The sequence below is a fragment of the Solanum verrucosum genome, unplaced genomic scaffold, assembly GCF_900185275.1.
Source record: "Solanum verrucosum unplaced genomic scaffold, falcon-dt-bn FXZP01000022.1, whole genome shotgun sequence".
Taxonomy (NCBI): domain Eukaryota; kingdom Viridiplantae; phylum Streptophyta; class Magnoliopsida; order Solanales; family Solanaceae; genus Solanum; species Solanum verrucosum.
In genome coordinates this window covers 2952042-2979053 of record NW_026020086.1, presented here as the reverse complement: position 1 = coordinate 2979053, position 27012 = coordinate 2952042, and the positions used below count along the sequence as shown (strand labels likewise).

Genomic DNA, 27012 nt, shown 5'->3' with positions numbered 1-27012 from the left:
ATAGCTTTTATGTGATGGTTGTCGGTTAGAGAAACTCCCACAGCAGTTATTGTATTTTCATACACAGAGATTATTGTATTTTTATATACATCAGTTCATTGTATTTCTATATACATTTCAGGCGTATTGTATCTTTGTATACACACAGAGTTTATAGCATGTTTTAAACAGTCTTTCTTTATATCGCACTTGTTTTAAATTGCCTTATACTGAAAGAAGTCAGTCAGGTTGAGTTGAGTTAAGCAAGGTAAACTTTTCAGTTTCTTCCAAATTTCCTTCTAGCATATGTTGCTTAGTTTTCCAGCTCGCATACTCGTAAATTCCATGTACTGATGCCAGTTGGCCTGCATCGTCTTATGATGCAGATACAGGTACCCCGGATCAGCATCATGCACGTCGTTGATCTAACTGAGCACTCCAGAGTCAGTGGTGAGCCTCCTTGCATTTCGGAGGACTCAATTATTTTGTGTTCTTAGTTTTTGTTTTATTAGGAAGTTGCGGGGTCTGTCCCAACATCCATCTCAGTATTTTAGAGGCTTGATAGACAGACAGTCAGTCAGTTAGTTTTGAGTCTCTCATCTATATATATATATATGTAAATATTCTATTTTGAGATTCGAGTTGCCTTTATGGCCATATTTTATAAGTTAAGTTGTTTTGTAATATTGCATTGCATTGAGTTATTTTGTTGGGTTAGGTTTCCGCTGAGTTAAGAAAGCCAGGCCAAGGGTTCGCTTGGGGCTAGAAATGGTCTCCGGGTGCCGGTCCCGCCTAAGGTGTAAGCTCGGGGCGTGACACTATGTATACTTAATATTTTAGCATATCATTTAATAACAAATATTTTTTTTATAAAACAACAAATAACACTAATAAAGAAAAATATATATGTGATGAAACTTTAATCTAGTTCATGCTTAACAGATTTGTGTTGTCATTATCATCGGAGAATTATGAAGATGTTTTTCTTTCAATTTTTTTTTTATAAAAGTTTATTTTGAAATCATAAAGAACTTTCTATATCCTTTTCGTGTTATTATAATTTTTCAATGAAGCACCATCAACGTTTTTATCCAAAAAAAAATTTGTATACGTCTCTAGTACTAAAATAATAAATAAAAATTAATTCTAATGAGTCTTTATTTGTGTATGATGTGATTCATATGCAATCGAAGATATGAAGACAATCACATAAGAGGAAACATGATGGTAATTTGAGTTTTCTTCATATTTTGTTCACATACATTCTGAGTATAATTGGATAAAATATATTTTATCATTAATTTTTTTCAAGAAAATCAATGCGTAACAACAACTCCTTTAAATAAATAAGAGTAATTGTTTAGCCAACACGGTCAATTTCAGATTTTATTTTTGAGTGTTGTTGATATAAATTTTTAATATTTAAATTTAGATATAAATTATCTTTTCACGATTAGAAATTATAAATTTAAATAGATAATCTACACTTTACTCTCTTTTATACTTTTCAAAAGCTTTCTTATCATTAAGAAATAAGAAATGGAAAATAAATAAACAAAACAAAAAAGTAAAGCGGGGAAAAATTTGAAATTGAAAAAGAGATATATTTTTTTATTTTTTTTACTACTACTGTAATATATATATATATATATATATATATATATTATTTTTTAGTTTTTTAGATGTTGAAAATTTCAAGTGAGAAGAGTGGGTGAGACTTATGTTTTCTTTGGTGAATTTTTTGGTTCCTTTCCCATGTTTAACTATGAAATCATCAATAATTAATCTCATTAATCATTTTCAATGTATTGGAAACATAATTGAAGAATATATTTAATATTTAAGTTAAAGGGTAAAAATGTCAAAAAATAAACTAGTTTATAGTGTGAACATATCTTTTTTTCATTCTGGCCAAATTATGGCCAAAAGGATTTTTCCTTTTAGAAAACATATATATAAAATATCTAATTTTACGAAGAGATAGTTGCTTTGCATGCCCTTTTTAGAAATCGTTGATTTGGATGCCCCAATTTTTTCCTCAAATTTATCAATACATTAGTTTTTTTAAAACAATATATAATATATCTTAAGAAATAATTGAAGGTCCTGAAAAAATTAAAACCCCAAACGATTGCTTTAATGGTTTAATGATCGAGATAATCGTGCTACAATAAACTACACTATTCCATAAATACTTTTTAAATCGTCAAAACTCTTAACATATATTGGATTAATTAATTAATTGTAATAAAGGAAGGGAGGGGATATATTGGATTAATTAAAATTAAAATATAAATTTTAATTGTGTATTTAATATTTATCCTAAAATTTTATTCAAATATTAACTTTAAATATTCTTTTCTTAATCCAAATCTAAATTCCATTTCAATGCTTTTCTTCATATTCACTTCCCCCCTACCCCACCACCCTTTTCCTCCTATACATATTTGACACATTTTTTACCTTTTAATCAATTATTATTGATAATAATTTAATTTGGAAAAAGGGGTAAGGGGTAATTTAGTCATTTCACATGGGTTCGCCGGAGTTAACGACGACAGATTTATCAACGAGTCGGAACACGGCGGCGTCAGGGAGATCATCGGTGATAGATTCAATATGGGGATGTACGGGGTCGACGATACAGAAGGATGATTTGAGGAAGAGGATTACGATACCTGAGTATTTAAGGGTAGCGATGAGAGAAGCGATTCAAAACAAGGATGTTGATTCTGTGATGCGGCATTACGATATGGCTAATGCCGCCGGAGCTGAACCTCCTCAGCCGTCAGAATCGCCGATCATCGTTTTTATTAATGCAAAAAGTGGTGGTAGACATGGACCTGAACTTAAAGCTAGGTTGCAGGATCTTATGGGTGAAGAACAGGTAACATTTTGCTATATGAATTATGTGTTTGTAATCTGATAAAGGATTTTTTTTTGTGTATCTTATTTTTTGGGTGTCAATTTTATGAGTTTAATAGTAAAGTTCTGTCTTTTGTTTGGTTTCCTTTTTGTAATTATGGAATTTTTTTGCTGAGTTGTCTATCAGAAACAACTCTCTGAGCCAGGGATTTTCATTAAAGGGAGTTCAAAATACGAAGAAGTTAACACATGAAAGAAGTTGAAGGGTACATAAATGTATAAAAATGATAATTTTAATCATGTATGAAAGTATAATCAGTGTAAGTTTCTGTCGAAGGGAGTTTGGATGAACCCTAGGTCCTTACTAGCTCCGCCTTTGCTAGCCTCCCCTGACCTCATTTGTGGAATTACACTTGGTATGTTATTGTTTGTTTGTTTGTTGAGTGCAGTTTTTCATTGGACTTGGTTCCTGTTTCAATTTATTATTTCTGGGTATTTATTGCGCCAGCTATTTTGGTTGGAGTTATGATCTAGGCAGGGGCATATACAGGAGGGGGTCACCGGGTTCATGTGAACCCATGGTTCCCTCCCGAAATCATATGTAGTAGTGTTATATTTTTTAAAAATATTTAAATATAGATGCGTGAACCCAGACTCGAAGTATCATACAATGTAGTACGATGATGATTGGGTGCACCTCTCTAGGTGAGGTTAGAAATTTGAATCTTTTATCTATCTTGTTTTAGTTTTCTTTCTAAGATTTTGTGACTGATTTGGATAAATAAAAGTTAATTTTAGACCTATGATTTTAAAATTTTTATGGTTTTCAGTAAAAAGAATCTAACTGATCAAATTTATGTCTTAGATCCACCTTTTTATAATAGTGTACCCATTATCTATAAATCCTGAATACGCCTCTAGATCTAGGCATGTACTACCTGAGGAAATGATGCAATTTTACTTCTTTTTTTTCCTGTGGGTTTCCTTTATCTAATTCTTTCTCTGATTGTTCATTGAAAAATTCAGTATACGATTTTTGGGAATTGATCCATCGATTTTTGGTTTCAATTATTATTGAATATAATTATAGTGGTCACTTCGCGTTACTACACACTTTAATTCAGGAGTACTTATTCAAATTAATGGAAGTGAAAGGTTGTTGAAATGGTGGGACATTGTAATTCAAGACTCAGATTCCAGCAGATGTAAAAGAAAGTTTTTTCTTTTGATTAGTTAAAAGAAGTAACTCCTTACAGAAAAAAGGGATAATGGTTTGAAAAATATCTCAACTTTGGTCGGATTTGCTGTTGCGATACTAAACTTTCATGAGGACCTATTACCTTCCTAGACTATTTAATACCATATTTTTTACCACTTAAACTATTTAATAATGTATTTTAAAGGTATATATGTGTCCACGTGGACATATTACTATTTATAATTTTACATTATTTTTTATGTTCATGTGGGCAAATATATATGTTTAAAATACGGTATTAAATAGTCTAGGGAGGTAATAGGTCCTCATGAAAATTTAGTATCGCAACAGCAAATTCGATCAAAGTTGGATATTTTTCATATCTTTATCCCTAGAAAAAATGATAGAAGAAGTGAACTTTTCTAGTTCAATTTTGGGTTTCTTCTTAATACTGCAGCTACCAAATACTAATGTATGTAACCAAAAGATGGAGGTGTCAGAATTAACTTTCGACTTCAGGCTATTTTTGAGTTTCTTATGGAAACTTCTGGAATAAATTGGTTGTAATCCATGTTATAATGTTGCTTTTGACAACGTACATTTGAATTCCTGTTCTCCTCTCGACACTGTGGTCAATTTTCATGTAAAATGTGTATATTACTTAATGGGAGAAACTAGACAGGGTTCATATGAGTTGTTTCTTGTTGAACGAACTCAGAGTATTGAGGGTGCACTGTCCTCTAGTTCTCTTTTTTTTGGTTCGTTAAAGCTTGGTTTAGCTGTTAAAACCACGACAAGAAAAAAAATAAAAATAAAAACATTCCAGGTAGTTAAGAGAGACACATACATGAGTAGATGGTAAACCTATTCAATAGAGCTATTTAAAGTTAGAAGGTTTAACTTTTGTTATCTCTTTCTTGAAGTTTATTTTACTGAGTAGCTCAAGTGCTCAACTTGCTTTGCGGATGTGATGCCTAAAGCATTTATCTATTGGCAAAAGTTGTTCCAACAAACTTTCACGGACGGAAAAGTTTTGTTAATGGAAATAAACTTGTTATGTTGGCTGAAACGAGTAACAGATGTAGCACATGAGTCTGACTTGGTAATTTGCGACATTTTTAGAAGGTTTTTAATAGATTCAAGGGATACTTCAAGCACAGCCCCTACGGCTTAGTGGTTGGTAGAGCGTCTGTCTTGTAAACTGAAGGTCTGTAGTGTTTGATCTTGTATGAGGCGACCATTTATTTTGGTTATAGAAAAAGGGGATACTCCAAGATCAGTTTTGGCATGTACTGAACCACCTTAGGTTTTAATTAAATAATATATGTTCTTCTTCCCAACCCAAGAAAATTAAGAACCAATTCAAAGTGTCTACACCCAGGTCATACCCTGTGAGACGTTGATGCAACACAACAACAACACATCATACTTAAAGAAGTTGAGGTATGCTATTTGAATCCTCACAACCATGTTTTCCCAATTAAATTCATGTCACGCCAACATTATACAAAATAAAAATACATATAAAAGTACTAGAAGTTCTCTATATTTTATACTGACATAAAAATATCTAGTAGGGTTAAAAGATTCTTATAAGGCATAGAACCTAACACAAATGTACATTATAACTCCAAAGGTTTAGTTCAACTGCAAAGGTTGAGGGACGTGTGACTTAAGTCACAGGTTTGAGCCCTACGCCATGCGAACTAAACCCGATATTTAAGTGAAGAAGGATACCAGAACTATTGCGTTTGAGTTTCAAGCCTGTGATTGATCCTAATGGTTGTCCCCAAATGGACTTTTCTGGTCATAAGAAAAAAGCATGACTAGAGCATATTCCCAACTATCTTTCTCTCTTCCATTGTGCCATATCTTTCTCTAAGACTGCATAGATTCCAAGGAATTTTAGGTCTTTTGAGACAACTTCCTTCCATTGATTTTTGGTCTATACCATCTGCTTTTTACACCTTCACTCATCATTGTTTCACATATACTGACCGGTGCATCTGGATACCGTGCAGGACATGACCAAAACCATCTCAAGCGACATTCTCTGATTTTATTCTCAATGTCTGCTACTTGCACCTTTTGGTGAAAATTATCTTATCTAATCTTGTATGGTTATCATCCACATTTCTATGAAACTCATCTTGGGTATGTGTTAAGACTTTAACGACTAAATGTTCACTCCCATGTGGTATTTCTGGTCTCATAACTGTTCTATATAACTTACCTTTCATTTGGGTAGGCGTACTTCTATCACATAACACCTCAATAGCACTTCTCCATTTCAATTATCTGATTATGATTTGACGTGTAACATCTTCATCTGTCATTCTATTCTCCTGGAATAACGACCAAGATATCTCCATGTCATTCATATATCATTCCATTCTCCTGGTATGAGCCTAGAAATCTCGAAGTGAATGATGCATCTGAGCAAAATAAAAATCTATTTAATACTGTGGAAAGGATCAGCATGATACCAAAAAGAGAACTAGGAAGGATAGTTTGCTCTATCTATCTGTTTTCTACTTACTGAATACATAATTAGTGATTGAATTATGTGCTGCCTGAAGTGAGAGAAACTGCTCATATTTGCGATAGCAGAAATTGTTCATATCTTTTTCCTGAAAATTGTTCATTTACACTTTGGTTTCTTATTGTCTAAACTTTGAGCTTTGTGGGTTTCTCTGATGGGGCAATTATATTCCTTGGGAGGGGGAAAGTAGCTGGTTGTGTTGTTAGTAGGATCTTTCTACGAAAAAACCTAGTTAAATCTAGACAAAATCTCTATTTATATAGTCATATCTTTTAGAAATCACATTGTTTCTCTTTTCTTTTGATCTTATTTGTGTCTTTGTGTTAAACTGTGCCAGGTTTTTGACCTTTCAGCTGTGAAGCCTAATGAGTTCGTTCAATATGGATTGAGTTGCCTGGAGAAGTTTGCTGCTCTTGGTGACACATGTGCGAAAGAGACTCGTGAAAAGATAAGGGTCGTGGTATGCATACTATGCAACATAATTATGGCCCCTTTTTTCTTCTTAAACAGTACATATTCTTCCAGTGCGTTCTTATCAAGGAGTTACATGTTCAATTTTCTGGTTTTGCAGGCAGCAGGAGGTGATGGTACTGTTGGCTGGGTTCTTGGCTGCCTTGGTGAGCTTAAGAGACAGGATCGGGATCCAGTTCCACCGACTGGCATAATTCCACTTGGCACAGGAAATGACTTGTCCAGGAGTTTTGGTTGGGTAAGCTCCTATTGTTATCTTATTCGGACTTGCTTAATCATCAGTTCTTACTGTCTTCTTGTGACTAGTTTTTATGAAATTTTTGGAGCTTCACTTTTCAGGGTGGTTCATTTCCTTTTAACTGGAAGACAGCCACAAAAAGAATTCTTGACAGGGTTGCCAATGGTCCTATCTGCCATCTAGATAGGTGAATATTTTATTTTATAGGTAGTTCTTGATAAAACATTTTCTATTTCCATGGTGTTAATCTCCTAAAACCATAAACACAATTTGCTATTTGCCTTTTGAAGTTTATATAACAACTATGCCTCGATCCCGTTCAACTATATCAATCAATCTTCACTGACCAATAGTGACCATGTTACTCCATTTAAACTCATCTCAAATCAATATTACATAAATAAAAATAAACATGAAAAGTACTAGAAGTTCTTAATATTTTCTAGTGACATAAATCTCTGAAGGGCTGAACAACTCCTAGAAAAGCATAGTGCGTATAGTTAAAATGCTAGCATGACTAAAACATGATCTCAACTATTAGGTATTTGCTATATAGATCTATCTTTCCCTGTGTCCTATCTTTTGCTACACTTGCATGAATCCTTAGAAATTATAGATCCTTTAAGACAAATTTTTTCCGAGTGATTTTAGATCTACCTAGTCTTTTTCACCTTTACCCATAATGGTTTCATATCTACGGAGGGGTGTATATGGTGGTCGATGCAGGACATGACCATACCATCTCAAGTGGTATTTTCTCATTTTATCCTGTGTGCTACTTGAATTGAACCTCTTAAAAATATGGCCACTTCTAATCTTTTCTAGTATTTTATGCACATGTTAGTATTCACATCTCTGCCCATCTTGTAAATGTGTTGGATTTTAGCGACCTAATTTTTACTCTCATGTAACGTTGCTGATTTTATAACTTCCTATAGAACTTACCTTTCTATTTGGTAGGCGTTCTTCTGTTACATAACATCCAGTAGCACTTCTCCATTTCAACCATCTGATTTTGATTCTATATGTAGCATCTTCATTATTTCTTTCTCTTGGAACAACGATCCTAGATATTTAATTGTTTATATTTAGGAACCGCAATCCCGTCTAATCTCACCTCAATTTCACTTTTCTTATGTTGACTAAACTTGCGGTGCATATTTTCAATCTTTTTTTCTACTTACCTAAAACATTATTCTTTAGAAGGCTCAACTGGCAGTGCATATATTTAATTTTGTTTCTGCTTATCCTAAAACACTTAATTCTGTAGAAGGCTTCTTCACAATTTAGGTTGACACCTTCTCTAGTTTTATCAATTAGCATAATATTGTCAACAAATGGCATACACCATGAGATCTCATCATGTATTGTGTTAATTAACTCATCCATCACAAGGGGGCCAAACAAGTACAAGCTCAACGTCGATCCCTGGTATAAACCCATGGTTATGAAAATACCCTTTGTATCTTTTACTACTTCTCGCATGTTATTGATGCCTTCACACGCCCTATATATCACTATATGTGAAATATAAATTCCTTTTTTCCCAATAATTCACCAAAGGACCTTTCTTGTTATTCTTATCATATATTTTTTCTAGGTCAATGAACATCTGGAATCAGTAGCAGAGTTTGCTTTCTGAAGTTCTTTTTTTTTTTTTTTGGATAAAGGTAACTTGTATTATCAACAGAGGATACTCCAGGAGTAGTCCAGTAATACTTACAAAACAAAGATCACAGAAGTGTAAAAACTAACCTTCTAGAATCTTATATAAGTTATCTACAATGCTAGGAATATCTTCTTGTTGTTGAGGATATTCATGTTTACACCAAACATAGAAAAGAACCAAGCAATTCATCTTCATTTTCTCTAAAGAACAGCTCTTGTTTTCAAAACATTTTTATATTGTTTAAATTTCAACTTCTATGCAAAAACATATCCAGTGCAATCCCACATGTGGGATCTTGGTAAGGTATAATGTACAAAGACCTTACCCCTACCTCTTGTTTCCGGAAGACCCTCGGCTCGAGTAACACATACCAAAACAGTTTGAAAAGTAAACTACAGAAGTACAAAAGACAGCAAATAATAGGGACAACATTACATAACATTCAAAAAATGAATAGTAACAACAAAAATAATACAATAACTGAAGCATAAGAAACAACATGTAGTAACAGTAATCAAAGGACAAGAAACTATAGAATAGTGTTAATACTACTGGTATGAAAGGAGAAACAGGTACAATGCACCAAACTACCAACAAGCCTATCCCGCAGGAAAGTGAGACGACGCTCAACCTACCTACTAGCCTTCTACCCTAATACGCGACTTTCATTGCCTTTTATCTAAGGTCATGTCCTCGGTAAGCTGAAGATTCACCATGTCCATTCTAATCACCTTTGTCCAATACTTATTTGGACTCCCTCTACCTCTTCTTAAACCCACTATAACCAACCTCTCCGACTATCTCATTGGGGCATCTGCACATCTACTTTTTGCATGTTCAAACCATCTTAAGCCTCGCTTCCCTTATCTTGTCCACAACCGAGGCCACCCCCACCTTGTCCTAAATATCTTCATTTCTAATCTTATCTTTCCTAGTGTGCCCACACATCCACCTCAACATCCCCATTTCGCAACTTTCTTCTTCTGAATATGAGAGTTCTTAATTGTCTAACACTTTGCCCTATACAGCTTAGTCGGCCTAACCACCACTTTGTATTAAGATTTGGTGGTACATTTTTATCACGCAAGATTCGGAGGCAAGCCTCCATTTCGTCCACTCGGCATCGATATGATGTGTGATGTCATCATTGATCTTCCCATTTCCTTGAGTTAAAAGACCCAAGATACTTAAACTTCCTCTCTTGAGGATGATTTTGTATCTTGCCTCGTGTCCATGCAAACCTCACGACTTACATCACTGGACTTGCAATACAAGTATTCAGTTTTGGTCCTGCTCAGCTTGCTCAACCTTTAGACTCCAGGTCTGTCTCCAAACCTCCAGCCTAGCATTAATTCCACTGCGAGTCTTGTCAATCAGTATTATTTTCATCCACAAATAACATACACCATGACACCTCATTTTAGATATGATGCATCACTAAGGCAAATAGAAACAGACTAAAAGTTGTTTCCCAGTGCAATATTTCAAACCTATGTCTTTTATCGTAATGTACCTGGAAACATGAGTATGGCTCGTATTTCTTTGTAATAATGGTGGAAAGTATTTTTATTTATTGTTTTGTCTATCAATTGTAAAATCAATGTGTCATTTGAGACAATTAGTAAAACAGACATGATTTAACATCAATTTCATGCGGTTACAAAAGTGTTTACTTTAGGATGAATATACGAGACTTAGTTGTCATTTTTTCCTTGTCTTTTACCTGAATTATTTGAGCCTCATTTATGCTCTTAGCAACTTTTTCAATTAGCAGCTTTCCTTTGCAGTTGGAATCTTGTAATATCAATGCCAGCTGGGGAAGCTATGGAGACACCTTATTCTCTAAAAACTTCAGACTGTGCATCTCTTGATCAGGTAATTGATGTACCTATTGTGTTGAAACTCATACTGGTATCGCGAATGGACATGTATTGGTCCTAATCTGTCATTATCGCCCTTAATATAGTAATCTGGAATCAAACTTTTTCCATAGTTTCATTAGTGTCTGGTCATTTCTCCACTTCTTGTTTTCTTCATAAAGGTTATCACGTTCAGTCAGAAGTATATTTGAACTTGTCTTTTTGATTTTCTGTTATACTTGGATGCGTGACTTATTTGGATTTGTAACTTTTTTTTTTTAAAAACAAAATCTTCTTCTATCCATGTGTAACTAGTACATCCAGTTAGCGATTACTTAATCCCAGTGCTCCCACCTACTACATGGTGTCCAAAAGCCTCCACCCAGACTTGCCTGGCTCCTAGAAGTACTTGTAGCTTGTTACCGTTTGTTGTTGATCTTGTTAGTTTGAGCAGCACATTTGTTTTAGTACTTTGCTTAAGTTTTAGTCCATTCAACTATTCTCAACTTATAATTGGCCAACTAGCATGCAGCTGCTGCCTATTAAATCCAGTGACCTTCTCACCAGCTAGAAAGGTGATACTGATAGACCTCCAATCTGAGGCATGTGTTTATTGAGCCATAGAGATCACTCACTCTGCTATTTTCCAGTATGCTAGATTACTCTCTAGAAGCTAGATGTTTTCATGGTCCGGTATTAAAAATATCGGTTCGGTAACTTTGGTTTTTCAAAATACTACTACCATTACCATACCAAATTAATTCAGTTTGGTTCGGTATTTTTAAGTTCGATTTTGGTAAAGTGCGGTACGGTATAGTAAGTCGGTAATCATAGTTTATTCAACTTCAACTTACGTATAATGAGAACTATGACTTTGATTTTTCATGAAATAGCTCAATTATATCATATTAGTACCTTACACGTAGAGAAATATTCAAGGAAAGCTAAAGCAATTCCCTTTATTAATTAATTATCACAAACAGGTCATTTCAATCAAGACAAACAATTGTCTCAAAATTTACATAATCTAATAAATAAGAATAAAATGTATACAACTCTAACAATAAAAGACATCAGAAATACAAAGATAGTAAATGCACCCAAGGGTGTGGCATAGTGGTCAATGAAGTGGTCGAGAAACCTGAGGTCTCAGGTTCAAAACTCAGTGGAGACAAAAAACACTAGGTGATTCTTCCCACTTGTCGTAGCCTTGGTGGATAGAGTTACTTGGTACCTGTTGGTGGTGGGAGGTGATAGGTACCCCGTGGAATTAGTTGAGTTGCGCGAAAGCTGGCTCAGACATCATGGTCATAAAAAAAAAGGATAGTAAATAGAAATACCATTATTAAGTTGGATGTCTGTAACAAATACTGCGACAATATCAAGATGACATAAAAATGAGATTTGATCTGCACTTGTAGTATTTTATTATTTAATCTTTTTATAAATATTTGTTCTTTCTAATCAAATATATAATTATGTTACAAGTCTTTAATATTCTCTAATCAATTAAATTTTATTAGCTTATATCAGAATGTGATAGGTGGGATGTTTTACTTAGTACGGAGGAGACATAAGTATTGTGACATGCCCCATGGATCTTTAATCTTTTAATTTACACTTCTACAAAATAGCATATTAACAATTTTTTTTACAGGAAGTACCTTAAAAGTTAAAGAAAATTAAAACAATTCATTCAAAACAAAATATCTAGAATATTTTTACAAGTATAACAACACAATAATGTAAAGTTATCAATAGATACAAATAAGTATATTTCTTAACTTCTAAACATTGAAAAATCACAATTTTTTAACAACAAGAACATACACAGTGAAATCCCACTAAGTGGGTCTGGTACTCTTTCATGAATAAATACAAAATTGCTTTCAAATAGCAAAATAATAAAAAGTATGATAATTCTGAGACATAGAAATAAGATATGAAAATCAATCAAATTGAGGGATATGAAATTTAAGTTATCTAGCTATTTTCGAAAGGATGCTCCAATGATATTCATCCTCACTATGTTCTCAATTAGTAAATATGCAATACTATGACTCGTTATTTGAGTTATTCTCAATCTTCATATTTCTATAGATGAATTGAACATCATTATTAATTTGTTAAAGAATTTGAGGGTTAACAATGTTAAATAGGGAATTTGACTCATGATTTTGGTATGAACTATTGAGCAATCCCCGAGTGTTGAGCGTTAGATGTGTTTAGTGCGCACAGTCGAGCGTTTGGGGAATTAGACTTACAAAACTAAGTCCCGCAACTAAGTTTCCAGGGTTCTACAAGTGCCCCATTCAAGGGCGAGCCTCGGGCGAATCCCAAAAAACCCTTAAAAACCGAGGCTTATAATTAGATTAATATTTATTTTTTCTATATCAATATAATTATATATTAATTATATAAAAACAACAAATCTAGTGTAATTCAACAAGTGGGGTCTATGGGGAGGGTGTTGTGTACTAACCCTTACCCTTACCTTGTGAAGATAGAAAATTTGTTTTTGATAGACATCAGCTAAACTATCAAAAAACACGTAAAACAAATACAAAATCGAAGAAACTGTGCTGAAAACAATTAAGAAGAGAACAAGTGTCATCAACAAATAATACGATAATTGAAGCAAATAAAACATGTAATACTAAAATAAAAAAATAAGATAGTAGGGAAGTATAATAATATTGATAAGGGAACTAGACAACGCTCAACCACCTACTAAGCTTCTACCCTAATCCTCGAACTCCATGTCTTTTTATCTAGGGTCATGTCGTCGGTAACTTGCAGAAGTGACAGTCTTGTCTAATCACCCCCCCCCCCCCCCCCCCCCCCGAAGACTTTTTCAACCTACATCTACCTCTTTTATACCCACTAAAACCAACCTCTCACACCTACTCACTAGGACATCAATGCATATTCTCTTTACATACTTGAACCATCTCAGCCTTGCCTCTCTTATTTTGTCCACCGCAGAGGCCATTCACACCTTGTCCCGAGTAACTTCGTTCGTGATCTTATCTATCTTAGTATGCCACACATTCATCTGCAATTTGTCCTAGCCAATTTGGAGTTCAAGGAAATCTCACTGTTATAAATTTGTTAATATATAGTAATGCTTCTCCAAGTGGAAGTCATTTATTGTTTGTTCGGTGATATTTTATAGGGTCCTAAGGAAATCAATGCGCTGTAGACGTGTTAATAGATACTTATGTTCTCTTGATGAAAATCATTCATCATTCATTCAGTGATACTTTGTAGGTCCTAGTAAATTAGTTAAGCTTTGGAAGGTGCTTTACTACAGATACTTGTCTTGGGAATTTAGCATCTAGTATCACTTGCAAGGTGTTCATTCTAAATGTAATATTACAGCAATTCCTATATACTCTTGCTTATGTGAGTATTGTCTTGTCAGCTTATGTAGGGAGTGTTTGCAAGTTGCAAGCTATGGTATGTTTGTTGATTCCATTCCTTGTTTAATTGAATGGATATTCCAAAAGTTCATTTTCTCCATCAACTGTCTTTAAGGATAAACTTCTTCTGCCTTTTCAATTATTAACTATAAATTGAGTCATAATGAACACTTTAAATTTTTCCAGCAATTTTTATTGATTTATCCATGACATTGGTTGTGCAGGAACTGGAAATTGATGGGGAATTACCAGAGAAGTCGTCCTATTATCAAGGAGTATTTTACAATTACTTTAGCATAGGTGTGCAACAGTAACTTGACCTAACTAAAGCATCAATACTTTCCATGTCATGATTCATTACTTTATATACATTTACTGTTGCTATCTTGGCAAGGCATATGACTGGTCTATATCAGTGCTGATGATCGAAGATCTTATTAGAAATTCATTTTTCTTTTAGATTTGTATGACTATTTGAAAATCTTTAATCAATTCTGGCAAAATCTCTCTTAAACTTGTATCTTTTTATGCAACTTGATCAAATCTTAATGCTTAATCTGACTACTATTCTTAGTTGACAGTGCTTCTACTAATGCATATATTCCCACTACCAACACTTGTCCTTCAGTGTCAATAATTGGAGTTGCTGCTAACAGAAAAATAGTTTCTTTCACCACCACTGTACCACCACTTTTGCTAATTATGAGAGCAGTAGTTTTTGGAGTTATAAAACTATAATTACTGCTATTACTGAATTGATAGGGACAGATGCTAGATATGTTTTGGTATCTAAAAAGTATTTTCTTCTTCGTTAATTTCTTGCACAATTTAACATAAACAGAAAACCGTCTTTTGCAAAATCTGCTTACTTCCTGAGCTCCTAGAGTCTTTTTATGGAAGTAAATCATTACACCCTCTGTCCTTTAGTTCTTTTAGTATCTTTTTTTCGTTGTTGATAGTGATGGTGTTTGAGCCAGGTTGCGTGTACTCAACTGACCCAACCAAACTTATTACCATCCACTAGCACAGAGTTATCTTTCACCACTCTTTTATTTTCAGAATATCTGGTAGTGTTGTCACATTTCAAAAAATGGTTGGCCATTTTTATTTCCATTTGTGAAATCTTCTACTCCCTTTGTCCCAATTTGATGGCGCTATTTCCATTTTTACCCATTCGAAATTGACTGTCACCTTTCTATATTTAAATTTTGCTAATATTTATATTCACCTTATTGAGATGCTCTGCCAAGAGTTGGATGAATTGTTTTGGACCCAATTAGAAGGTTGCTTTTGGTATTTTATGCATACTTAGCTTCTGTGACAAAAGTTCTCATTTCTTTCTTGAACTCCTTATCTAGTGAAATGATGCCAAATAAACTGGGACAGGGGGAATAATATCTTCACCACTAAAGAAAGAAACAACTCTTGGTGTCTAACACCAACTTACCCTGACTCAAGAAGAAAAGACATTCTTTAGACAAGTAAACAAAATCATAATTAGCAACAAAGAAAATTGCCTATTTGTTCACTTGACAACTTTTACTTCTATTTATGGTCAACAATGCATGATGAACAAGCAGCTGTGACAGTCTGTCTATACCACAACTATTGCAGGGATGGATGCGCAAGTTGCCTATGGTTTTCACCATCTACGCAATGAAAAGCCATACCTTGCTCAAGGTCCTCTATCAAATAAGGTTGATGCTCTTGTACTTGATCATAAACTTGTTTGCATATTTTAGTTTTAATTTTATGAAGTTGCTTGATCTTTTATTTTCCTAAATCAACTTGATAAAAGCATATACTTGTCAAAATGAAAAAAAGGTGGTACCAGCAACACCTCCAGCAAGGAAAGGGATATAGAAAATTTGATAAAAACTTGTCTGGACTGAAGCATAGACAACTTTGAAGTGTATACCTGTCTTTTAGAGCTCTGTTACAAAGGCATAGACAACTTTGAAGTGTATAGTAATTGGTGTTTTTACTTTTCACAAGTACATTATATTTGATTTCATGAAGTACAATGTTCTAGATTCTGACAAGAATGTTTTCTGCAGTTGATTTACTCAGGATATAGTTGCAAGCAAGGCTGGTTCTTTGCACCTTGTAGCAGTGATCCTGGTTTAAGGTTCAAACTTCCTCACTCAGTTATCCACTCAAATCCCGCATGCAACAGCTGTTTGTTTTTATTTGTTTTTTTCCTACATGCATAATCATACAATATGCTTACCTCACTTGTCTGGTTCATCGTAGATTGGGGTCAGAGTAAGATAGAGATATAACTTTTTTTTTTGATAAAGGTAATGTTGTATTCATCAGCATTAAGGATATGCTGGAGACCTCCAAAAATTGGTTTCCAACAAGAGAAAAAACAAAACAGGCTAATAGATTACAAAGTGCCTATAAAATCCAAAATTTGTGCAGTTTCTTCTATCCCTTCCTCTTTACACCAAAAATAAAAAGTAGTCAAGCAGTTCCATTTGACTTTCTCTATTGAATTAGCTTTGTTATCATAGCATTTGCTATTTCTTTCTTTCCAAATACACCACCAAATGCATGATGGTATTATACTCCACCACTTTTTCTTAGATTTTCTCCCCCCTCTGCTGATCCAGCAACTAAGTAGATCTGCGGTATGCTCAGGCATAATCCATTCTGTATGTGTTAGTCCCAAAAAAAGGTTCCACAATTGTGTTGTCACTTTGCAATGGAGGAACAAATGGTTGTTGGTTTCCTCAGTCTCATTACAAAGAGAGCACCAAGAAGCAATATAGAAACCCCTCCTTTTCAATTTCTCATGAGTGGAGCATGCTCTTCTGGCAACCAACCAGGAGAAACACTTTACCTTGGTTGGCACCTTGTTCCTCCAAATCTGCTTCCAAGGGCCAAGTTTACCACCTGGATACTCATTCACCTCCTTAATATATAGCTTGTTAACAGAAAGGCTTCCATCTCTAGAGTGTTTCCATATGATAGAATCTTTTTCTGCTGATAACCCATTAAAACCATTGAGAACATGTAATAGCTCAGCCACTATCCCAATCTCCCAGTCATTTAAGTGCCTTCTAAACACAATATTCCATCCATGAATAGACCATACCTCAGCCACTGTTTCTTCCGGATTGGTACACAAGGAAAATAGGTCAGGAAATAAGCCCATCAGTGCCTCATTTCCATTCCAATTCTCTTTCCAGAATTGGATTTTCGTCCCATTTCCCACCTTGTAGGCTATGTTTCTACTTAGATCAGGCCACAAATTTCTTATTGTTCTCCAAGCTGACACCCCGTAAGTGCTATTCACAGAGTTGGAGACCCAATTCCCATTCAACCCGTAGTTGTTGACTATCACCTCCCTCCACAGTGCTTCTTCCTCAGTGTTGAACCTCCATAGCCATTTTGAAAAGAGACATCTATTCTGCAACCCCAAGTTTCTGATTCCAAGTCCACCAGATTGTTTATGTAACTGTGCAGTCTGCCATTTGACTAAATGCAAACCCTTCCCTTCTTTATTCCCTTTCCACAAGAAATCTCTTCTCAGTTTGTCAAGTCTTTCTTCCACTTTGGCAGGCATAGGAAATAAAGACATAACATAAGTTGGAAGAGAGTCCAACACAGAGTTTATTAAAGTGACTCTCCCTCCCAAAGAGATATACTGAGCTTTCCAATTGGCCAATTTCTTCTCTGTCTTTTCAATTATGCCGTCCCAAATTTCTAGCTCTTTATGATTGTGTCCCAATGGCATGCCCAAGTAAGTAGTGGGAAGATGTTCTACTTTACACCCCAATATCCTTGCTAGGCTCTGAAGTTGAGGGACTTCTTTAATTGGAAAGATGCTGTTTTTCCTCCAATTTATTGATAAACCCGAGACTGCTTCAAAAACCGCCAAAGTCATTCTTATAAAGGCAACCTGTTCTGCCTTAGCTTCACAAAAAATAATGGTGTCATCTGCATAAAGCAGATGACAAATCTGCATTTCCCTTCCTAAAGAGTTGCGGACCTTGAAGCCTTTTAACCAATTGTTTTGGATAGCTACTCTCATCATACTATTATAGCCCTCCATGGCTAGGATGAAAAGGAAAGGAGAGAGTGGGTCTCCCTGCCTTAGACCCCTTTCTGATGGGAAAAAACCAACAGGTTCTCCATTTACTAAAATGGAGAACCTAACAGTTTTTATGCAATAATCGATCCACTTCAGCCATTTATCCCCAAAACCCATTTGTTTTAGAATCATGATTAGGAAGCCCCAATTGACATGATCATAAGCCTTCTCTATGTCCAGCTTGCACATAATTCCTGGATCATCTCCTTTGACTCTGGTGTCCACACACTCACTTGCTATAAGTGCTGCATCAATGATCTGCCTACCTTTTATGAAGGCCATCTGGTGTTTATTCACAAGCTTACTGATCACTTTCTTTAACCTTTCTGCTAGTATCTTGGCAATGATCTTGTATATTCCACCTATCAAGCTTATAGGTCTGAAATCTCTCAGTTCCACAGCTTCCACTTTCTTGGGGATCAATGCCACATAGGTTGCATTTAGGCTCTTCTCAAACACTTGGTGATCATGAAATTGCCTCAAGGTGCTCAGTATGTCTTCCTTAAGCATTTCCCAGAAGCTTTGATAAAAACTCATCGGGAAACCATCCGGGCCTGGGGCCTTGTCACTGGAACACAACTTGAGTGTCTCGAGGACTTCATCTTCCTCAAATTGTCTTTGTAATTATTGCTTTCATCCATCAGAAAGGCCCTGCTTGGTCACTTTTCTAGCTGGGATTGACTAGTCCTTATCTTAGAAATACATACTTTTCTTTGCACCTCAGATCAAAACGAAGGGTTACTTGTTTAGCTGGCCTATAATATTGTTAGGCATGAAAGAAAGCAAATGTTGACAGGTTCAAGATCATTTTGTATTAGAGATCAATTATCACAGACCACAAATGTCTTTGTAGATTGGTTTAGCATGTGTTTTTAAAATCTTTTCTTGAAGTATTACTTAAAACTAATGATTTTTTGGTCAAAATCACGCATAAGAAACCACTTCCATTTACTTTCTAACAACTCAATAACATGTAGCTTGTCTTGAAGATTTCCCTGTCTTAAATAAAATACATTGATACTGATTTTGAAATTCAATTTTCAGCTTCATCTGTTTGTTGTGGCATGACAATTATTCTTTAGGAAAATCACATGTATCAGCTATCTGTCCAAAAAGATATGCTTATTCGTGATGCAGTTTAATTTTCCTGTGCTTTTCTCCTTCCTTTTTTTTCCGAGTATATGCTTTTGCACCAGTCAATTTATTGAGTGCATGAATAAGTATGCGCTTTAGAAAATATCTAGTGCAATAGAACCTCTAATTTGTCTGAAATAAATTATTGAGTATAAGGATGGGGTGAGCCCTAATAGATGGAATGGTTATATAGGATTCATAGAGCCGATTCTAACTAGTTGAGATTGAGGCATATTATTACTAGTAGTGTCCTCTAGTAGTCACTAGACTCACTATAGTAGTCCGACTTTGGGTCCTCCAATTACAAGACATTTTCAAGAGCTTTCCTTCCCAGTGTCCAAGTGTCAAGTCCCGAGGGCCTTTAGCACATAGCAGTTGACGCAGAAGAGAGCAGCCCTACTATGCATTTGTACTTCTTTTCTAATGTTATATATTGGACATTATACATCATCTTAAAGTGTTACAAGTTCGCATTTGTTGTGCTGCAAATTTGAAATTTCTTCATAAAAAACAGTTGCAAATTTGAGAAGGTTTGGACAAATGAATGCACAAGTAACGATTTGGGCATAGTGAGTTCAACATCAATATTATATCCTTCAAACCAGGTAGTAGATAATGCTTTAAAATGTATTTGGTATGTCAGTAAATCACGATGCAAACTCACTGTATTCGATATGAGAGAAGGACAATCGCAAATCTGTGAGTATTTAGACTTTTTACCTGTAGGGACGACTCATGAGTGCATAAGCAGTCCTGGAGTCCTCATAGCCTTCATAGTTATATTTATTGATGAAAAAGAACAAAGAAAGTTCCAAAAGTCTGGCATGCCTGTCAAACTTGCCAAAATATAAGGGAGTGGGAGTTGTTCTCATCCTGTCATAAAAGTGGAAAGAACTCGACATAGTGATACATTTTACCTTATTCCCAGATTGGAACAACGTTGGTACAGCAGGTGGCTTGAGAAATTTTGCTTGACACATCGAGATTTACACTAACCTCAGTGTCTCCTCTGGATTCTTGGATCTAATGCACAGGAAAGCTTCAAAGCATTTCTTAATTATATCGTCTGCTTATCCTTGCTGAAACCTTGCAACCCAGTTTGAAGCCGCTAGAGAAGTGTTCCCCTTAGGATTCCAAATAGCAGGGAAGAAAGCTCCCTGGCTATTGACAGCTCATATATCTCCACCTATCAACCTCAGGGGTGCGAGTTTGCTTCTTGCACTTATTAATGTCACATTTGCTGATGCAGACTGCTAATTTTACTTGCAGTTATTACTTGCTGAATGTGAATGCTACTATAGCTATATCATTAGGTATTACTTCGGAAACTTTTGAGTATCATGAATGGTCATATGTGGTGGATGCCCTCTTCCTCTTCGTTCGATATATCATGGCTTTTGATATGGTGTGTTTGACCTTCCAAACTTGTTTTGGAAACAATTGTACTTGCTTTTGGTGTCATGTAATTACTTCATTTAGAAAATATCTTGGGAAAGATTTTTTGCCATTTTTTAAAATTGTTATCTCTTAGAGAATCTAATGGTTACTGAATCTAGTATGCTGAAGCATATCTCTGATTCATAAATGAATTTTTTTGATGCAGGGGATTAAATAACATTTTGCGCTTATATGTCAAGAAGGTCAATAGCTCGAAGTGGGAGCAAGTCCCTATACCTTCAAGGTTGATATTTGTCCTTTGGCGTCTATTAAACGGCGCAATATATTTTAAATAGTTCATAGCAAAATGCAGAATCGCTTGGATTACCTCCACATAATATTTGTCCTCTTTTTCTGATTTGGGGGCAAATATAGTCAATCATACTGAAAAATAATGCTAGTAATAGTGCTCCTAATGAGTTGTTACATGTTTTGAAGTTTTATAGTTCTACCTTCCTTATGCTTGACCTCACATTCCTAATCCTTTCACATTGCAGTGTTCGGTCTATAGTGACTTTGAATCTTCCTAGTTATGGCAGTGGGAGGAATCCATGGGGGAATTTGAAGCCAGAGTACTTGGAGAAGGTATTATTTTTTTTGGGACTAGTCACATAGGATGGTAAATTTGATCCTAGTGATGCACTTCCATTTTGCATATGTCCGTTTACTCCTAGTATTGTCTGTAGAGGGCTGTAAGAACCTTAATGGACTTGAATGATTCCCCTGGTAGACAAATAGACTTGTTTGGGCAGTTGCGATCATGATTAAGCTGAACACTTGGAAGATTTTTATATTGGAATGTGAACTTGGTGATTACTTTCTTCTTTAAGAACTTTTTTAAGTTAGTCATCACTTTACCAATGTCAATCAGGATGTTTGCTTGAAATCTTTTGTGAATTTAAGTAGAACGAGTTGATGGTTCCTTAAATTTTATCAAGCGCTTTATTTTGAGTCCAGCTTCTGCTTCAAGTACTGAATATGGTATAATTTCATGTTTATTGAAAAAAAAGAGCGAATCAATTTAGCCACTGTAAAACGAGTTGAATTTGGCATTATTTCTATGCTATTGTAAAAATCCTTAGAGCACAGTTAGAGCCAGAATCCCCAAGTGCCAAATTGTCCCAATGTTTTGTTGTTTCTGATATTCTATTACACTGAACAAACTGCATATCAGTGGCCTGGGCACTGCAGACTCTTTATCATAAACTTCAGGAAAAAAATCAGAAAGCTGTATTTTGGGGTGATGAAAGGGTTTCCCATAATATTGTGATCCTACTGAATAGTCGGATTGATCAGTTGCCAATTTCCACAAATGTTGATGGAAACCAATGTATTATCCGCTGTAATATCCTTTTAAACAATAATATTCATTTCTTTTCTCTTGCTTTTGAAATTTCAGAAAGGTTTTGTTGAAGCCCACGCGGATGATGGATATATTGAAATATTTGGCCTGAAACATGGATGGCATGCTTCTATGGTTATGGTTGAACTGATCTCTGCCAAACATATTGCCCAGGTATTTTACTCACTTACTCACTAGAACCTGTTCTCTCTATCATATGGATTCATCACATGCATTGCTTCACAGAGTTTCCTGTAGAATGCTGAATGAAATCGGGAGAGTGCTATAATTTTTCATCTCTTCTTGGTTACTGTCCTCTCTTTAGAAAAAATAATAATTCAAGAACCTCCATTGATCATTGATGAGCAAAAAGTTACAAATTGAGTTTGGCAGCCTTAACTTTTATACACGATCATTGAGATGAGACTAAGTATATTTGCAGTAATCTATCCAAACCAAAAGAGGCTTTGGCTTATTTGTTCAGGGGGGTAATAGATGATGTTGCTAGGCATATTTTGTTAGTTTCTGAATGATGGAAAGTTTCATCTGTCCATGGTAACCAACTCTTTGATCTGCATAGGTAATTCAGAAAAGGAATCTAACACTTGCATCGACTCTACTCTGCATGGGTAATAGAAGCTAAATTGTCAGCAGGTTTATTTATTTCTATGAAGCAGTGGCTTATGGGAGGGAATCCATGACCCTCAACTAGCTTCTGAATTTCCTCTATGTACTTTTTGAACCTCCAAGGTGGTTTCCATTCCTTGTTGGCACATTTAACAATCAGTATGGAGGCTGTTTCTCCACAAACATGGTTGATGCCCCATTGTTGACACACCATTTGATGCCCAAGAGCAATGCAACAGCTTTAGCCATGTTGCTGGTGCCTTGTCCCAGGGGAATAGCGTATGCAAAAATGGTGCTGCCAAGACTATCTATTATAATCCGTCCTCATGCAACCCCCATCAGTAGTTAGCTTGATTCCAGTCTCCCTTAGATCTGATCCATTTGACTTCTGTGATTGTTCTTTGGTGTATGTCTGCATCACATGCTTGACATATGGACTCCCAAGTGTCTCCAACTCTGGCTCATCCAAACTGAGTCTGAGTACCTGCATATGTTTTTTCATCATCAAATTTGCTATTACACCTAGACCTCCAGGCTGACCAGCAAATGAAAATGGGATGTATCCTAGCAATGCATGCCAGGAAAGGGGTTGGGGGTCTTATGATTCCACCAGTTAAGGAGGGCCACTTTAATACTTTAATTGCTCAAGTTAATGCCTAGAGGACTACCAAAATAAATTCACAGCTTTTTAGCATGGTCACCCTGGCATTATATGTGGTCTGCAATCTCAAGTTCCTCCCTAATGTTGGTGACACTGCAGCAGTTGCATTTGGGGACCATAATGATACGAAATCTAGCTCTTCTTTGGTCAGTAGCTAGTCTATTATGAAGGCCCCTCAAGTGATATAAGACATCTTAGGAAATATGTTTTTGTACCAGACCTTGTTATCAACATGATTAGGAGCTCACTTCTGCCTCAGAATTCAGATTATATCAAGCTGAACCAACAGAAAACTGCATGTGGAAGTTGGCATCCATATGGCCCTGTCATCCTTTGCAATATTCAGGGAGATTTGAAGCTCCCTGATCTTGTTCATTGTGTCAATAGGGAGTTGAGTGAGCAGAACCCTCCTGTTCCACCATTCTTCTGTACCTCTTTCATCTTAATGTTCCCTAGTTTAAGGCCAAGGGGAACCATCTGGTGAAGAGGTCCAATGCTAGACCATATATCATACCAAAAGGATGTTGGCGTCAGCAGTCTTTTTATCACTCTTTTTTTTTGATAAACAACTAGAAATTAATATCATAATTTCCAGCTATGAGAATGAATGATTTGCTTTTACATCAAGATAGGATGGATATTAGTGAGGTATTTGGCTTTCATGAACTCACTCCAAAGTGAGTTAGTAGTTCTCAAAATCCACCTTTGCTTAGTGTTGAAGGCTTGGCATGTATCAAACGATCTCCTGAAATTGGTGCCCCTTCTTTGTAGGGGTAACAAAGTGTTTGCCAAGCCACGCAATGGTGCTTAATCCCACTATCTAGACCTGACCAAAAAACCTTGCAATATAGGTTTCAATTAAGTCTATGGTTCTTTTGGGGGGTGTCACAACAGAGGACGTGAATAACACCCCACCCATTCCCCACCTCCCCGCGCTCCCACACACACATTTGCAAAGAGAATGCCATGGCTCATATTCATGTTTCCATCAGTTCATTTGTTTGACATTGTCACTGAAAGCTGGTCCAAGTTGTTTGAATTACAAAATATCTGTTCTATTTTATAGGCTTCAGCAATTAGGTTTGAATTACGAGGCGGCGAATGGAAAGAAGCCTATATGCAGGTGGATGGTGAACCATGGAAACAACCTATGAACAAGGAATTTTCAACCTTTGTGGAAATCAAGAGAGTGCCCTTTCAGTCTGCTATGGTCCATGGAGAGTAGTATATATATATGCAATTGTATTTTACATTTTTTTTCTTTTTTTCTTTTCCTGTTCTAGCTTTTGTTTTTCCTCTCCGTAAATTTGTGTAAAGTAATTCTTTTTAGCTCCCAAGATCAGGAAACTGAATCAAATCTGGGCTATGTAATTCCAAACATGTTAACATTGTAAATTTATTCATGATTTGGTTATGTAAAGAAAATAGTCGAGAATTGACGCAGCTCGATAGGTACAATGTATGATTCATTTGAGTGTCGAGTTGTTGCCCAAATTTGTTTGAGACTGAAGCACAATTATTGTTATTGTAGTGTTGGGTTATGATTGTTTGTCTTCTCAGTAGATTTGTATGTCAAAAAATTGAGAAATAATATTTGAAAATTTTTTATGAGAATTTCCGTAATGAGTTGGGGAGCAATACGTATAGTTAATTCATTTTTAAGACATATTTCACATTTATGAGCCAACTTTTAGTACTTACGCGACTTTCTTGATTTTTCGAAAGTATTAGCCTATGGATTTTGTGTCTTGGGGATTCGAAAAATGATATAAAAAAAACCTTATGAGGACCTCTATAATGAGTTGAGGAGCATTATGTATAGTCTCGCCATTTTTAAGACATATTTTTGTATTTATAAGCCAACTTTTAGGAATTATGTGACTTTCTAAGTTTTTCGTGTGTATTAGCCCATGGATTTGATGCCTTTGGCACTTGAAAATGAAATCAAAAAAACTTTATGCAGACCTCCGTAGTGAGTTGGGGGAGCATTACGGATAGTTCGTCATTATTTTAAGGCATATTTTTGCATTTACGAGCTAACTATTAGGAATTATGCGACTTTTTTTTTCCATGTGTATTTGCCCATGTATTTGGCGCCTTAGAGTCGAATTTTTTCAGGAAAGTCCGTTAAGACCTTATTAAGGGGCAAACATACACATTTTCAAGTTCAAACAAGCCCAAAAGCAAGAAAAACCATATTTTCCCTATTTTCGTGTGTTATATAGTCCATGGATTTATGGTGATTCAGGATTTTGGCTTGTTTTTTGCCAGGATTTTTCATGAAAGCCCATTAAGACCTTATTAATGGCGTGAGTTGGTCCCGAGGGGAAAACAAACGCATTTTCAAGTTCAAACGAGCCCCAAAGAAGAAAAAAACCAGATTTTACCAATTTTTGTGTGATATATAGTCCATGGATTTTTTATGATTTGAGATTCCACCTTGTTTTTTGCAGATTTTTTCATGGACGTCCGTTAAGACCTTATTAATGGCATGAGTTGGTCCAGAGAGGCAAACATGCGCATTTTACAGTTCAAACAAGCCCCAAAGCAGAAAAATAAGATTTTACCGATATTCATGTGCTATAGACCATGGATTTTTGGTGATTCAGGATTCCGGCTTGTTTTTGGCCAAAAATTTTCATGGACATCCATTAAGACCTTATTAATGGCGTGAATTGGACCCGAGGGAAAATGAGCGCATTTTCAAGTTCAAACGAGCCTCAAAGCAGGAAAAACCATATTTTACCAATTTTCATGTGCTATAGTCCATGGATTTTTGGTGATTCGGGATTCCGGCTTGTTTTTTACCGAAATTTTTCATCGACGTCCGTTAAGACCTTATTATTGGCGTGAGTTGGTCCCGAGGGACAAACGAGCGCATTTTCAAGTTCAAACGAGCCCCAAAGTAGGAAAAACCAGACTTTACTGATTTTCGTGTGCTATAAACCATGAATTTTTGGTGATTTCGGGATTCCAACTTGTTTTTGGTCAAAAAAATTCATGGAAGTCCGTTAAGACCTTATTAACGGCGTGAGTTGGTCCTGAGCGGCAAACGAACGCATTCTCAAGTTCAAACGAGCCCAAAGTAGGAAAAACTAGATTTTAGCGATTTTTGTGTGCTATAGTTGATAAATTTTTTGTGATTCGTGTTTTTGGCTTAATTTTTTCATGGACGTCCGTTAAGACATCATTAATGGCATGATTTGGTCCACAAAGGGCAAATGGGCGCATTTTCAAGTTCAAACGAGGGGATAAGGGTCTGAAAAATACCCCAACTTTTGTCGAATTTGCTGTTGAGATACTAAACTTTCATAAGGACCTATTACCTCCCTAGACTATTTAATACCGTATTTTTTACCCCCTGAACTATTTAATACTGCATTTTAAAGGTATATATATGCCCACGTGACACATTACTATTTATAATTTTGCATTATTTTTTATGTCCACGTGGGCAAATATATATGTT

The 27012-nt window shown here is 35.5% G+C and overlaps 3 protein-coding genes across 5 annotated transcripts in view; 1 reads left to right on the top strand and 2 right to left on the bottom strand.

The window, feature by feature from the left end:
* The window catches only part of LOC125824494 (preprotein translocase subunit SCY1, chloroplastic), a 390387-nt gene that overhangs the window by 144780 nt on the left and 218595 nt on the right, over positions 1–27012 (bottom strand). The window lies entirely within an intron of this gene.
* The window catches only part of LOC125824507 (xylose isomerase), a 470700-nt gene that overhangs the window by 291611 nt on the left and 152077 nt on the right, over positions 1–27012 (bottom strand). The window lies entirely within an intron of this gene.
* On the top strand, positions 2448–25015 carry LOC125824504 (diacylglycerol kinase 4-like). The gene is made up of 12 exons (XM_049503896.1): positions 2448–2866; positions 6922–7044; positions 7156–7293; positions 7395–7480; positions 10750–10837; positions 14468–14543; positions 15858–15940; positions 16301–16371; positions 21080–21157; positions 21411–21498; positions 22313–22429; positions 24610–25015. The coding sequence occupies exons 1-12, from the start codon at positions 2513–2515 to the stop codon at positions 24766–24768; spliced, it is 1461 nt and encodes a 486-aa protein (XP_049359853.1). The 5' UTR covers positions 2448–2512; the 3' UTR covers positions 24769–25015.